Genomic DNA, 14,556 nt, shown 5'->3' with positions numbered 1-14,556 from the left:
CTTGGGAAACACTGAGAGTGGAGGGATCGGGATGAAACTTGGTGGGAAAAATAAGTACAAGTCCTAGATACATGATTGACATAACTGGAACGGATCCGTTCTCTTTGGGGTAGTTGGGGGGGGGGAGTAATTCTGAAAAAAAAAAAAAAATGAGGTATTTTTAACTTACGAATGGGTGATCAGATCTCAATGAGATTTTATATTTAGAAGGATATCCTGACAGCGCAGTGTTGCAACACTTGCTTGTGGCTGTGGTTTTCAATTTTCCTCAACAACATTTCAGGAGGTTTTTGGCGTAATTTTGAATGTCTCTTTGGCAATAGTGCAATAACCAAAGGTATTCTAGCAATACTAGAATCCTCGAGGACTCACTAAAAAATTTAGCATAAGTGCATCCAATCGTGAAGCATTTTGGCCACCTAGCGGTAAGGAGGTGGCCCATAAAGAGAGGGCAGTACAGGAGGCACAATCCATGGATAGCCCTTAGTTAACCTTTAATTATTAACCTTATATATACCTTATTATTTTTATTGACCTTTAGTTAATAAACTGACAAATACATATCTTCACTCTTTATATTTATTAATCTAACAAATGAAAGTAAATCACATAAAATTAATTGACAATGAATGCTTATAAATAAAGTAAATCTAACCCGTTAATTTCAAATATCTACTACTGAATAGCAGCATGGACAAACACTAACAAACTGAGAAACGATGTCAACTGGAATGCCAAAGAAATCGACGAAAGCAGTAGCAAAAGGAAGAGCAAAAATAAATACAAATTATTAGTAAGAATTTTTACCAGAAACACATATACCTCTAATAAAATCAAAATATACAAAACAACATAAAAACAAATAACTGTAAACCAATATCAACAATTTTCTATTAAAAAAAATGACGAAATAAAGTTTTGTCTAAGAATGCATTACAACTTCATGTGTGCCTTGGTTTGAAACATAGGAGTAAAAAGGAAAAAGTCATTCGGCCTGGAGTATGGAAGAAGTGAGTCAGAACAAAATAAAGGGTCTTAAACAGTTCACTGAAATATCTGTAAGGATAATGCTCAAATATTTGTGACTTCATTATCCGATTAAGCACCCAATTTCTCGATATTTACCTCCAAAATTAGTAACCCTCTTTAACTATGCCCGAGACTGCAACAGACCTGAAAAGGCTGAAATAAAATTAGAAAAATACAGATTAAAATTAAAAAATAGATGTAAATAAAACTTTAGTAAATAAATATTTAAATTAATATTAATCGTGTCTGCGTTTTTAATAATTACATAGAATATGGAAATCAATAGCAACCGTTAATTTGAAGATGTGTAAATGCAGAAGTGAAATTTCCGAGTCTCAAAAATAAGAGCAATAAAGAACTCACGAGGAAAAACAATTATTGAGTACAGCAAAAAAAAAAAAAAAAAAATCACTGTCAAAGATTTTAAGTTTCAAGGGCTTTTCAGTTTAACGAAGTTAAAGAACCCCTTTCTAAAAAATTGTAACGAGGGCTTTTCAGTTTAACGAAGTTAAACTGAACCCCTCTCTCTAAAAAATTGTAACGAGTGTGTACCTATGGTACTACAAAGGAATACCTCTAGATAGACACTAAGTGAAAAGAAACCCTCCATCTAATGGTTCCTAGGCCTATGGGAAACATCCTGTAATCCCCTCTCTCTAAAAAATTGTAACGAGTGTGTACCTATGGTACTACAAAGGAATACCTCTAGATAGACACTAAGTGAAAAGAACCCTTCATCTAATGGTTCCTAGGCCTATGGGAAACATCCTGTAATCCCCTCTCTCTAAAAAATTGTAACGAGTGTGTACCTATGGTACTACAAAGGAATACCTCTAGATAGACACTAAGTGAAAAGAACCCTTCATCTAATGGTTCCTAGGCCTATGGGAAACATTCTGTAATCCCCTCTCTCTAAAAAATTGTAACGAGTGTGTACCTATGGTACTACAAAGGAATACCTTTAGATAGACACTAAGTGAAAAGAACCCTTCATCTAATGGTTCCTAGGCCTATGGGAAACATCCTGTAATCCCCTCTCTCTAAAAAATTGTAACGAGTGTGTACCTATGGTACTACAAAGGAATACCTCTAGATAGACACTAAGTGAAAAGAACCCTTCATCTAATGGTTCCTAGGCCTATGGGAAACATCCTGTAATCCCCTCTCTCTAAAAAATTGTAACGAGTGCGTACCTATGGTACTACAAAGGAATACCTCTAGATAGACACTAAGTGAAAAGAACCCTTCATCTAATGGTTCCTAGGCCTATGGGAAACATCCTGTAATCCCCTCTCTCTAAAAAATTGTAACGAGTGTGTACCTATGGTACTACAAAGGAATACCTCTAGATAGACACTAAGTGAAAAGAACCCTTCATCTAATGGTTCCTAAGCCTATGGAACACATTCTGTAATCCCCTCTCTCTAAAAAATTGTAACGAGTGTGTACCTATGGTACTACAAAGGAATACCTCTAGATAGACACTAAGTGAAAAGAACCCTTCATCTAATGGTTCCTAGGCCTATGGGAAACATCCTGTAATCCCCTCTCTCTAAAAAATTGTAACGAGTGTGTACCTATGGTACTACAAAGGAATACCTCTAGATAGACACTAAGTGAAAAGAACCCTTCATCTAATGGTTCCTAAGCCTATGGAACACATTCTGTAATCCCCTCTCTCTAAAAAATTGTAACGAGTGTGTACCTATGGTACTACAAAGGAATACCTCTAGATAGACACTAAGTGAAAAAAACCCTTCATCTAATGGTTCCTAGGCCTATGGGAAACATCCTGTAATCCCCTGTCTCTAAATATCGAGACATCTGTGCACCTGTGATACTACCAAGGAATCCCTTCAGAGACAAATCACGTGAAAACACACCCAATTTAAAGATGATGATACTTCTTTTAAGCTGAGAAACAGTGCATTCTAACAAATGTATTCATTGATTATATAATGAAATTACTAAAAATACCATAAAAAAAATCTATGTGAATAATAAACAAGATACTAACAGCGTTTATTTTTAGAAACCATTCATTTTATGCATTTTTCTTTTCATTTCAAGATTTACCGACTGCAATCAACATCTACTATTTTCCATGATAAAAAGGATTAAGAACCATTCAGATGTCCAAACACAAAAGTGTACCAGCGCACTTGTCATCATTCCATCAACCACAAATTTGCTGTCATATTTTTTTTTATAATCTATGACTTAGATAAAGCCTGGACAGGAACTGTGAACTTGTTAATTCTGAAAGTTCAAGATTAAATAAAAGCAAGATCTTAAACCCCACTCCCAATCGGATGTTTGAAGGTCTCGACATAGATTTGACTACTAATTTAGTAGATAATATAATTAAACTTGTTGATGAAGAGTCTGAATTGATCAGCATATCTTCTATAAATTTTAGTGTTGTTTTGAACTGATCAGCTTAATTTGGAGTTTCCATTAATGATATTATTTAGATATCATTACCCTCATCTTAAGCATTAGAATAGTGAGATCGAGGAGGTACGCAAATAAAATCATAATTACGTACTTTTTCCCGGGACTAAATGGATCGAGAAGGACTCAACCATCAAAACATAGAAGTATTCAATGCAATTGTTAATATATATGCACAACATTTCCGGAAATAGATTTAGTTTACAATGGAAATTTGATTTCCCCTAACCTGAAGTTGTACCCTATCCCCCGAATGAAGACATATATTTTCTTGTACTCCATACAGAACTTCTGATGAAAAAACAAAAATAATCGCCATGTAAATTTATTATTTCCTAACCAAGTGTTTAGCGCACTAAACTTAGAATCCTGAGGACATGGGTTCGAGTCCTGGTGTCGCTGATTTTTAGTTTGGAACGGGTCACTGCTCTAATGAGCATTCAGCGTTCAGTATTGACCCGCTGAACGCGTTCAGCTCTAAATGGTAGCTTGAAGCAATCTCGTGGAAAAACGAGAAAAGCGTCAAATGATTTCCTCCCTATTATTCACTGCACTCCCGGTTGAAGGGACAAGATCAGGAAACGGGTACCTGCGCAGACCCCTTTCCCCAACAAATTTTACTATGTGTATTCATGTCTGTAGGAGACCTAGAATACAAAATCGATTGAATGCATAAGCACATTTCTGCAGTTAAATACTTGCTAATTCTGTTGATTTGATATATATATATATATATATATATATATATATATATATATATATATATATATATATATATATATATATATATATATATATATATATATATGTATATATATATATATAATATATATATATATACATATATATTTATATAAACTATTTCAAAATTTCCCGTAATTTCTTTAATAAATTTTACGTCGAAGTTTTCTTAATTTACACTTCACGCAAAAGCCTACTTCAATGTTTCAGTTTATATTCAGCTTATTAGTTAGCGTCGAGGTCGCTATTTTTCGAGGCTTGATAGGAGAAACGGCCTCCATCCTGCTATTTGTCAATAGAAATATTTGAATCTATTCTTGTTTCCTTTGTGTGTTCTTCTTTTTTTTGTTTTCTCATCTACTCCATATTGAATCTTTGCGTGTTTTTTGGGCAATAAAGATATTGATTGATTGGTTGATGAATGTGCTCAGCCAAAATTAATTTCATATTCCTCAGTTTCATCTAATCAATTGGGTACGTACGGTACGTACTTATTTTAATCATCTGATTAATTGGATATTTTATTTCATAGATTTTACGTCGAAGTTTTGTTAATTTGCACTTCATATAAAAGCCTATTTCAATGTTTCAGTTTATTACTTGTTCAGCGAAAATTTAATCTCATCTTCCTCAGTTTCATCTGATTAATTGGGTAGGCATACCTGGTAGGCATTACTGGAGGCATACTCTCATAAAGGCATTTACGGACAGGGTTGCCACCAGTAGCACGAAAGTGCTATTTTAGAACTATTTTATTATGTTTAGCACTTTAGTACGTGCTCAGGGTTACTAAAGTAGTATGAAAGTTCTATTTTAGCGCTATTAAAGTAATTTTTTGATTAGGGTACCGAAAATCGCCATGTAGCGCGGAAATTTGGGCAATTGTAGGACTTTAGGAGCTGACCGTTTACGGCGCACTTTACGGATATCTTCGATTGCGTCATTTATGTACAACTGCTTCAGTTAAATCAATGGCTTAGCTTGGTTTTATGTTTCATTATTTTGTTTTTGCACTATCTGATAAACTATGAGCAAAAGTTGGCTGAAAATAAAGGTCGTGTTTTATTTAAGGTCATGTATCTTTATAAAAGTCATTTTAGAACAAGACTAAGCATACCATTAGAGATCATTCTAGAATTTTACCACACCTCCTTCAATTTTTTTGAAAAGTAAAGGTTGTTGAAAAATATATTTTAATCATATTTTAATTCAAACATGTATTTTCGATGTTTTCATGGGGGAAAAAACGACGAAATTGTTTCTCCTAGATCTTGGAAAATACATTATACCCCTCACTCTACATTTTCGTGAATTCATGCTACTGCATTAAGACCAGGAAACTAAATATACAAAGTAAGATTGACAACGTTCATGTTCAACTATTTTTTTTCATATACAACCTAAAATACAATATAATTAAAATGTTCAGGGATGTTCAGGGAATGGGTTGGTACCACTCATGTTTTTATTTCTCTCTATCTTTTCGATTTTTTTTCTGGGGGAGGGTGTCATGACCAAAAAAGGTTTTTAAGAATACCAGAAGCATAAAAGAAAATAAACGATGAGGAAAATAAACGATAAACATAAGGCAAATTAAAATAAAGGAATACCAGAAATACAAAAAAGCAACCTATGACAGCATAGGTTTAACTGAAAAACCACAAAAATAAAACTCCTAATATTTCTCTAGCAGTGACACTAATTAGACTAGATAATAGTATATAGTTTCCAGGAATATAGTTCGATTTTCTGCCATACGGTGGAACTGAAAAAGAAAGAGAACCTGGTTACAAAAAAAAAACCAAATAAACAACAACAAAGAAAAAAAAAAAAACAAAAAAAACAACAACGAGCTAAAAAAGTAAATCACTGATGGATTTTATTTTGATTAGAAATGAGGAGATTGGTTCGAAGCTGTTGAAGGGATAAGAGCTGATTCAAGACAGGAGAGGGGATCAACTATGTCAAGTCCTTCTTGTATCTTTTTTGGCTGTCCGGTGGCTGAAAACTTTTTAGCCGTTTTTTTTTTTTTTAGAATTTTAAATATTTTTCTGGAAGAAGAAGGTGCTTAGAAGGTTTAAAACTCGGACCCCTCCCCTGAGTAAAGCCATGGACAAAAGTACCCACAAAAAATAAGAATTAAGAAAATTCTTATGCATTCAACGTAAAATCCCTTCGAGCCCATTACCCAAAGAAAAAGTGTTGAAAAGTGAAATCCAGTTGGCGGGCCTAATTACGAGTTTATCATGCGATGCGAAGAGAAAAACATCTCAATGCAAATGAATTACCTTATAGAAAGCTAACATTTCAAATACTCAAAGCTAACATTCAAATCGCAAAGAAAAGAAGAACGAGGAAAATAAACAGCCAGTGTTTACCTTTTCTCGTTCTTCCTCGTTCTTTTTTCTTTGCGATTTTGTGTTTTGTCATGATTAGCCAATGTGGTCTATATATATATATATATATATATATATATATATATATATATATATATATATATATATATATATATATATATATATATATATATATATATATATATATATATATATATATATATATATATATATATATATATATATATATATATTGCCGTGAATGTCCGAAATCTGGTTAATGTCGATATTTACCGGTGAATGTTCGAAATTCCTTTTTCACTGCTTGGATTCAATTAGCTTTGCGAGTCAGCTTGTTCAGTCTTATACAAGCTATGATGGTAAAAGTAAAAGTTAGGTTAGATTTGTATCTAAATATCAGAAATGACCTAAAAACCTAGTCTAAGCTAACCCAACCTAACCTAACCTATTCTAACCTAACCTGGTATCATCAAACCTTGCATAAAATTGAAAAAGTTGACTGGCAACGCTGACTAAATCCAAGGAGAAAAAAAGGTATTATATATATATAAAAGGAAATATATATATATATATATAAAACTGAACTTATTAAAAAATAAAGTTTCTTATTGTTTAGAAGTTAACGATCGTATTAAAAAATATAGAAGGGAATAGAAGAGGTAACAAAAATCTAACCATTTTGCAAAAGAAGAAGAAGTTGGCTATCCGGATTTTTCTTTCAGTTCTTGTCTTTCCCGGATATCTAGGTCACCCAAATTCTTCCATGCAATATACCCTTGTAGCACTGCAAGTATTGACTTGAAGACGGCGATTGGCGTGCAAACTATGACAAGAATCCTGAAGAGACCAATTCCAAGAACTAAAACAAATTCGAAAAGCTGAACAGCGATAAATTAGTCATAATACAATTCAATTTGGCTATTGGGACATTTCAAATCAACTTCATCGTTCGAACATTTCAATTTAACGGTCTGGAGTGTATGCATATATTTAAGTATTAATTTACAAAACTTTTTCCACAACACAAATTTTTTCTAAGGAAAGTAAACAACTCCATTAAGCCAAATACGAGCAGAAAGGGAGTCAAATTATTTGATTCAAATAATCTTCCAAGCGCAAAACTTTCACAAATCCCCATCAATAAATAAACGAAACCCAAGGTGAACAGAAATTACAATATAGAATTACAAATAAGATTTGAATTCGAACCTGATGATGACAGGCACAGGTTCAAAATTATCGTTTGAAAAAATCAATCACCTGACATCCATAGCTTAGGTAAAGCTTATTACCATCTATCATTATAAGAGTCAAGTTGGCCTCAGTTGGCCTATCATAATCTTTTAGGCTTTGTTGTCACTCCGAATCCTTTCCAAGGGTGTGAAAGCCTATTTTTGTCAACCCTGCCCCCAAACCGGATACCTTCATCATATTGGCTCTTATCGGTTGATGAGTTTCCTTTCTTGCATTGGTAAGATTTACGATGTAACTTCTAACAAAACCTTAGTCACATATCTGGAGTCAAGTAGTATGGATCCTACCGGAAAACCTCATCGCTTGACTGCCAAAGTGCCCAGCCTCCGGAGGAAGTTGAAGTTCTGATAGAGGGTACGATATTAGGGTGTTGTCTTTTGGTATCGCAAATGCTTTTGGCTCCCTAATATCAGGGTCTGCTGTAATCGAAGCACGTGAGTTTAATGGCCATCTTGTTAAGTCTTCTGGGATCTTTCTAAGAAATTATACCATCAGCTTAATTCTTAATGGGCTTACTTCTAATGACAGTCTAGTAAAGCGTGGAGATTTTTAGAACAGTATCCTAAAACCCATTCTTCCTGATGTGTAACAACAACATTCTTAAGAATACCCTTTGTTGACAACACTATGATCCATGCAAATGCTCATTAACAATTTGACCTTATACGAACTTCCCTGTTCGTACAATACGAATCTTTTGAGCATTGGAAAGTCATCTGATGTCTGGATGGTCAACTTCAATGTATACAAAATTATGGAGCCACTAATCTCCCGATCATCATGACTTCATAATCTCTTCTCCTGATCTCCCTCTCTCTTCATAATCTCCCTACTCTACATAATCTAATCTCCCTAATCTTCATAATCTCCCTCTAAGGAGCCACTAATCTCCCTAGACATCATGACGTACACTAAAGTTTGAAGTTATCAATTGAGTAGATAATGGAGAATTATTTTCTCCTCAGACTTCTTTAGGGGGGGGGGGACATCTTTTGATCAGACCCAATCCAGTCCTTACTCGATCATATCTTTCAACAAGTTGTGTATTAGGTCTCTGACTAAATATGAATGCCTGCTTTTTAAAGGGCTTATAAATCCCTAACATTACCGCTCCAGAAGATCCAAAATAGGGCCTAAAGGACGAATTCCAACACCTCTCGGGTATATTCGCAACCTGTAAATGAGAAATTTGGGATGTTGTCAATAACTGTTTTCTATAAGTATATCCACTATCCTCCCTAAGACGGGCTCTCTACTTTTAAACCTGTTTTCCAAAGCACTACAGCAAGCACTTGGAAACGTCACAATCAGATTACCTACAAGAAGAGACATCTGGCAATGGGCACTTTAATTGGGCTCCTCGTTTCTTTGAGCCAAGATTATACATTCAATTTGAATGATATTCTTCTTCGTATTTCGCAGAATCGCGCTAGAGGTGAATTTGACCCATATTAAGCGATATTTTTGAGAGCTTTTAATGGAAATGTCCCGTTTCTTTGACTGAGCGTTCAATCATTGAACCCTCCACCGAAAAATTCTTTTAACACTTCTCAGCTTAACTTTAAGCTGTAGAATATTCCAAGGCAATTAACACCACCGTGACAAACTATGGATGGTACAACCCTAGCAACCAATTCTAGGGAGGGGCGGCGGAGGGGTTGCTGTTAGAGTTAAATTTAAGCCACATTAAGAGTTATTTCTGAGAAGTTTTAACGAAAATATCGTTTCTTTGAACCAAGACTATGCATTCCTGGTTGACAAGCATATATTTGAATAATATTATCCAAAAATTATCTCCCAATCCAAAAATCTTTTAACACCTCCCAGCTTAAATTTAAGCTATAAAACACGTCAGTCCAAGGCAATTCACGCCACCGTGGCAAACTACGGACGGTAAATGGCACTCTCTGAGGTGCCTTGATTTTCGAAAATTTTAAACAGACTGTGCAGCAGTTTCATGCCGCTTTTTTGGAGACCATTTCCTTGGTTAAAGTGGAAGTCTTATAATTTCTAGTTTTAACGCCATCTAAAAAAGAAAACTTGCTTTTAGAGATGGGTTAGTTATAACTGGCTAAGAGAGACAAGAAGCAAATAAAATTATATCATAAAAGTGGATCAAAGAAATTATTTGTTATTATACAAAGAAACTATATTTCCAACATAAAAGAAAAGACGCTGAATATATTAGTAATAATAAGAATTATTGTCCGCTTTGAAAGATTTAACAAAGTAGAAACATCTTAAGAAAAAAATATCGCGAAAACCCCCTTAACTGAAGCTGCTAATCTTTTCATCACGGTAAAATGTGAGTTACTAGAATATGAGTTACTAGTTACTAGAAAGTGACTCACAAAGATGTGAGTCACTAAAATGTGAGTTCACTAGTGAAAACACCTTTAAAACTGTTCTCTATGATTGTATTTCTATACTTTTTTGAATGATTCATTGTTTCTTGCTTTATCTTTGATTCATCCATCCGTATCCAGGGGGGTTAGGGGTTTAAAAAAAACCCTGAAACGTTTGTCCAAATCTAAAAAACGTAACAAAAACAAATATAAACAGATTTTCGATGCTTTTTTTAATTCCCCCCCCAAGAAAAATTATTTTGTAACATATATACAAATCAAAATATACAAATTGGGTAATCAAAAATCTCATTGATATAATAACTAACAAAAATAACTAACTAGAATAGCTAAAAAACTTAAATAAAATACCTAACGGTCCTTCTGTGAAGTATAGGAGATATAACATGGCGTAGAATAGTTCGTTGCCAGCACACATCGTAAAAAGGAATGTTCTAGACGTGTAATAAAATCGTAAGAATGTGTTTTCAGACGGGTCAATGTATTTATGACTCCCCTTTCCAAGCAGTAAAGACCTAGAAAAGGTTGATTATTCGAAAGTCACCAAATTTTATTTAGGTTCTTGAATGCCATTACGAACGAAAAATATCATAAATTTTTTTTCAGAGGAACTCATACACTTATGACTTCCACTTACAAGTAATAAACACCAAAGAAAAGTCGTTAAAGTTACTTTCAGTCTAGTAGTCCAAAACTGGGCAATTGAAATGATTATTGCACAACCCAAAGAGTATGGGTAACTTATAGAGTGGGAACTGGCGTTAGTGTTAACAAAAATATCAACGTCCTCTAGCATCTGGCAACACTTGGAATATTTCACTGTAATCATAAGAAAAATTGGTTTCATTAGTGTAATTTGTAGAATTAGAGCAATAATAAGTGTCTTTTTTCAGTTCCCGACAGAAAATGATTACAGAGCTTGGAAAAGTCAAGTATCGCCAAACGCTGGAGGGCATTGATATTTTTTTTGTGTCACTAGCATCAGTTTCCAATCTTATAAGTTAGCCATACTCTTTGGCCACAACCATTAGGCCCGAAATCTTCACTCAACTCCATCAAACTTTGTTAATATTGAAAATGATGATTCTTCTGATGTTTCTTCTTCTTTTCCTATTTGTCTATACATTATTCCCAGAAGTTGTAACTCAGATTATTTAGGAGTAATGCCTTTTATGTACTTATTGATGGAAGCAATTCAAAACTTATATATGGAGTCATTTAAAAAAAGGGAGAAAAATGATTATTCAGCGTCAAAAACAGCTGATTCTAACAGAATTCTTTCCGATCCAATGGATCAACAGTGACTAATGTCCAGCTGAAGGCTGAAATGAATAACTATTGACGACGAATAAGATCAGAATGAATTGAAATAGGTACAGGGGGCATACGACCCACCTGAATAAAGGATGCCAACAATGAGGTGTATGATGTTGAACCTAGCCCAGCCTAAGGTTTAGGGGAAAACAGCCCCATACACTAGACATATGGAACCACGAAAGGAAAGGATATAATAAATGAAGAGTAAAAACGAATAGGTGAAAAAACGAGGATTTTGTCAGCCAGTAACAAAATATGAAGACGAAAAATAAGTAGATATTTTGACAAGAACCTCCGCCAAGCAGTCCTAAGTGCTCAAAAAAGAAAATAAGAAAACAAAATCTAACATTTAAGAGTGAACTTGACAAGAGGAGAAAATGCACTCTTGTCAAGATACTCTTGTCTTACCTCTTGTCAAGTTTACTTCAAAAGGTTAGATTTGTTTTTGTTTGTTTTTTCTCCTTTTTTGAGCGCTGAGGACGACTTGGCGGAGGTTCTTTTCGAAATATTTGCTTGCTTTTTCATCTTCATATTTTGCTACTGGCTGAAAAAATCCTAATTTTCTCACTTATTTGATTCGATTTTTCATTTATTATATCCTTCCCTTTATTGGTTTCATACGTCGTGTATAGCCAGTGTGGTCTTTGAATGTTTTTATATTATACACTAGGCAAACCCCCAGAAAAAAGGCGATAAGTCTTGAAACTACACTGAAAAGTTTCGGCCCCTGGCATAAGATCAGGCCAAATTAGAGGTCTGTCATCACTGCCTCATTCACCTAAAGGCGTGGGAGGACTTAAATCTAAGCAAGACAGTTATTCATGCGTTTTTCTTCTTTACCTATTATCAATTACCAAAAAGTTTTTCTTATTTACCTATTACCAATTTACCTTCCAAACCTATTTCAGTTGTTTCTTCAGGGTCATTAAAACCGTCTTTGAATTTCATTTTCATTGATTGCTAGGGTCCCAGTGGAATTGCTCGCTAGGGTCCGCGTCTTGAAGGCTCCCCACCCTGAAGTTTTTCCTGGCCCTCACAGGGTTTTTAAACAATCAGAGAAACTATTACGTAACGAATACATTTGTATCCCGAAAAAAACATTCCATATTACATAACAACCAAAAGTAAATATACCATATTATGTAACAGACAGCAGCATCTTGAAGAAAACATTCTTATTGCGTAACATACACCCACGTCTTGAGGAAAATTAATAGCACCTGCGTCATGCAGAAAATTGATAACAATTGAGTTTTGAAGATGTTTCTTAAAAAGTGCCGAGTGCATACTACTAAAAACAAATAAAATAATCATTTATTTATAGAGAGAAGATCAAAAAGAAGAAGAAAATAAAATAAAACAAAAACTACAGAAAACAAAACTGAATAGATTGAATAGCAAGGGCGCTGGCAGGGGGGCAGGTGGCATTGCCCCCTAAAATTTGGGGCAATAAATCAATTATAAGGAATTCAAAGGAAAGAGAGCAGAATAGGGAAAACTATGGATAAAATGTGTGTTGCACCATGGTTGGCCGCCTGCCAATAGATTTTGACCCTTAATAAGGAAACTATAAGATCCGATTTGTGACTGGGAAACCCCTTTCCAGTTTTCCAAAAAATTTTTTTCTATATGATTAGGCTGGTCAATAACAAATATATAAGAAACTAACTATACACATCATTCAATCAAAGAATCAGCTTTCTATAGTGATCCTAGATTTTTATTTGTTTATTAGTATTTAGTGCAGTTATTCGTGCACAAGAGAGTTCGTACAATTATAAAGAACACAAGGGAAACATCTTAGTAAGGGGCAAATTTTTAAAAAATATGCCGTCAACTTTTGATTGGACTGCTGCAATCGAAGCACGTGAGTTTAATGGCCATCTTGTTAAGTCCTCTGGGATCTTCTAAGAAATTATACCATCAGCTTAATTCGCTGATACATACGCTGATACATAGACCCACTATAATTAGAAATACTTCTCCTTAACGGGATGCTGAGAATTTCTGCATTTTCCCCCTCCCTGAACAGATTTTTTTGTGATTTTATTTATTGATTTGTCACTTTAAAAAGATCAAATATTTCACAGTTATGAAGTAGCCTATACAGATGTCAAATATATCAGATTTTGGCATTCAAAAATGAATTAAAACCATCGAATCAAAATTTTATTTGATTTTCTCCATCTTATGTTCAATGTTTTACTTAGAACAAACTACTTTTATATGTGTTACTTTTTATAAACACTGAGTATAAAAGCATTAAAAAGTTGGTGTTTCATAGTCAAGTTAAAAAATGTCGAAATCTTTAAAAAATATCTGTCCAACGCTTTGGCATTGCTCAACAGCACTGACTGCTGGGAGTTTATATCTTAGTTTTAGTAAGCAGGCTATTTTTGTGTTTTTTATACTTATTTACTTTTTACATTTTTATATACTTTTATTTTAATTGACATACTTTTCCCATTGCCTTTAGAAAAATGTTTGCCTCTATGCTTCATTAAATAAAAAAAAAGTTTTCAACTAAAAGTAGGGAGCAATATTAAAACGTAATACGAGTGGGAATTGTTACGAATATGAGGGGATCTATCCCCTCCTTAACACCTCGGTCTTCACGCTACAGTATCTTGGCACTTTAAAAAGGTTACTTATTGTTCTAATTAAAAAACCATTGAATTTCAAGAGTCGTTTTTAAAGAACTGGGATGAAATTTGAAATCTACCGTAAAGAGAGAGGAGTTAAGGAGGGAATGACACCCTTCATATACGTAATAATTTCTTTTCGTTTTAAGTTTTAATTTTGCTTCTTACCTTCAGTTGATTTTTTAAAATTTAATTTCTGATCGTTTTTTAAACACCGCCAGGATACCTGGCTCTACCTCCACGGACATATACCTCTTCCCACTGAAATACCTTATTGACAATTCAATCCTGGCGAAACTTTACCTCGGACAATTACCCTTAACATCTCCACACGTAAAATTGAATTGGTAAAGAGAAAGTAAGACATTAAGAATTTCGTAGAGGAATTATGGCAAA

The 14,556-nt window shown here is 34.1% G+C and overlaps 1 protein-coding gene across 4 annotated transcripts in view; it reads right to left on the bottom strand.

Annotated features, from left to right (window-relative positions):
- Window positions 1–565: 565 nt before the first annotated feature.
- Window positions 566–14,556, bottom strand: part of LOC136043526 (CDP-diacylglycerol--inositol 3-phosphatidyltransferase-like) — a 42,825-nt gene continuing 28,834 nt past the window's right edge. For 3 of the 4 annotated variants that reach the window (XM_065728443.1, XM_065728445.1, XM_065728446.1), the window contains exons 4-6: window positions 10,553–10,716; window positions 7,257–7,440; window positions 1,522–5,989 (exon numbers count right to left, since the gene is read on the bottom strand). In XM_065728443.1, coding sequence (XP_065584515.1) covers window positions 7,283–7,440; window positions 10,553–10,716 — 322 coding nt within the window. In that variant the 3' untranslated portion in view covers window positions 1,522–5,989; window positions 7,257–7,282. Of the gene's footprint in view, window positions 1,183–1,521; window positions 5,990–7,256; window positions 7,441–10,552; window positions 10,717–14,556 lie in introns of those variants that run through there. The other variant, XM_065728444.1, reaches the window with a different exon arrangement.

Source organism: Artemia franciscana, unplaced genomic scaffold (assembly GCF_032884065.1).
Source record: "Artemia franciscana unplaced genomic scaffold, ASM3288406v1 Scaffold_698, whole genome shotgun sequence".
In the NCBI taxonomy this organism is placed as follows: domain Eukaryota; kingdom Metazoa; phylum Arthropoda; class Branchiopoda; order Anostraca; family Artemiidae; genus Artemia; species Artemia franciscana.
This window is presented reverse-complemented; position numbering and strand designations above follow the sequence as displayed.